Below are 987 nucleotides of genomic sequence, written 5' to 3'. Positions count from 1 at the left end.
GTAAGAGGCAAAATAATGACACACAAATGCTGCCTGCTTCCTAATCCCCAAAACCTGTGAATATACTTTATACAGCAAAATAGGGTTTTCAGCTGTGATTTAATTTAAGGATTCTGAGGATGGGAAAGTTAGTGTGGATTACACAGGTGAGCCCAATATGGTCACAAAGGTCTTAATAAGAACAGAGTCAACTTTCCCCTGGCTGGCAGGGCGGAGGCCCCAGGATGCCTGGAGTTACTGTAAAAGACTTAAACCAGCAGGAGTTCATCAGAGCTCTGGCAGCCTTTCTCAAAAAGTCTGGGAAGCTGAAGGGCCCTGTATGGGTGGACATTGTCAAGCTGGCCAAGCATAAAGAGCTTGCTCCCTACGATGAGAACTGGTTCTACACGCGAGCTGCTTCCACAGCATGTACCTGTACCTCCCAGTCGGCGCTGGGGTCGGCTCCATGACTAAGATCTATGGGGGATGTCAGAGAAACGGGGTCATGCCCAGCCACTTCAGCAGAAGCTCCATGAGTGTGGCCCGCAGGGTCCTCCAAGCACTAGAGGGGCTGAAAGTGGTGGAAAAGGACCAAGATGGAGGCCACAAACTGACACCTCAGGGACAGCAGGACCTGGACAGAACCGCCAGACAGATGGCAGCTGCAAACAAGAAGCATTAGAACAAATTCTGGGTTAATAAATTGCCTCATTCGTAAAAAAAAAAAAAAAAAAAAAAGAACAGAATCAGAAAAGTAGATGTGACATTGGACAAAGAGGCCAATGCATTTGCTGGCTTTGAAGATGAAAGTGGGCCATGAGCTGAGGAAGGTAGGTAGCCACTAGATGCCGGAAAAGGCAATGAACAGATTCTCCCCTACATCTTCCTGAAGGAATGTAGCCTTGCTGAAGCTTTGATATTAATCTAGTGAGATTTCTGAGTTCCGAACGGCAAGACAATAAATTTGTATTTTCTAAGCCACTAAATTTGTGGTAATTTGTTATAGCA

General features: G+C 46.2%; 1 protein-coding gene across 1 annotated transcript; it reads left to right on the top strand.

Moving 5' to 3' along the window:
* Positions 1-224: 224 nt before the first annotated feature.
* Positions 225-661, top strand: LOC100685260 (40S ribosomal protein S19-like). The gene is given in 2 exon segments (XM_038569378.1): positions 225-405; positions 408-661. Coding segments are annotated over 2 exon segments (435 nt in total).
* Positions 662-987: the final 326 nt, after the last annotated feature.

This window comes from Canis lupus, chromosome 22 (genome assembly GCF_011100685.1).
Source record: "Canis lupus familiaris isolate Mischka breed German Shepherd chromosome 22, alternate assembly UU_Cfam_GSD_1.0, whole genome shotgun sequence".
Taxonomy (NCBI): Eukaryota; Metazoa; Chordata; class Mammalia; order Carnivora; family Canidae; genus Canis; species Canis lupus.
This window is presented reverse-complemented; position numbering and strand designations above follow the sequence as displayed.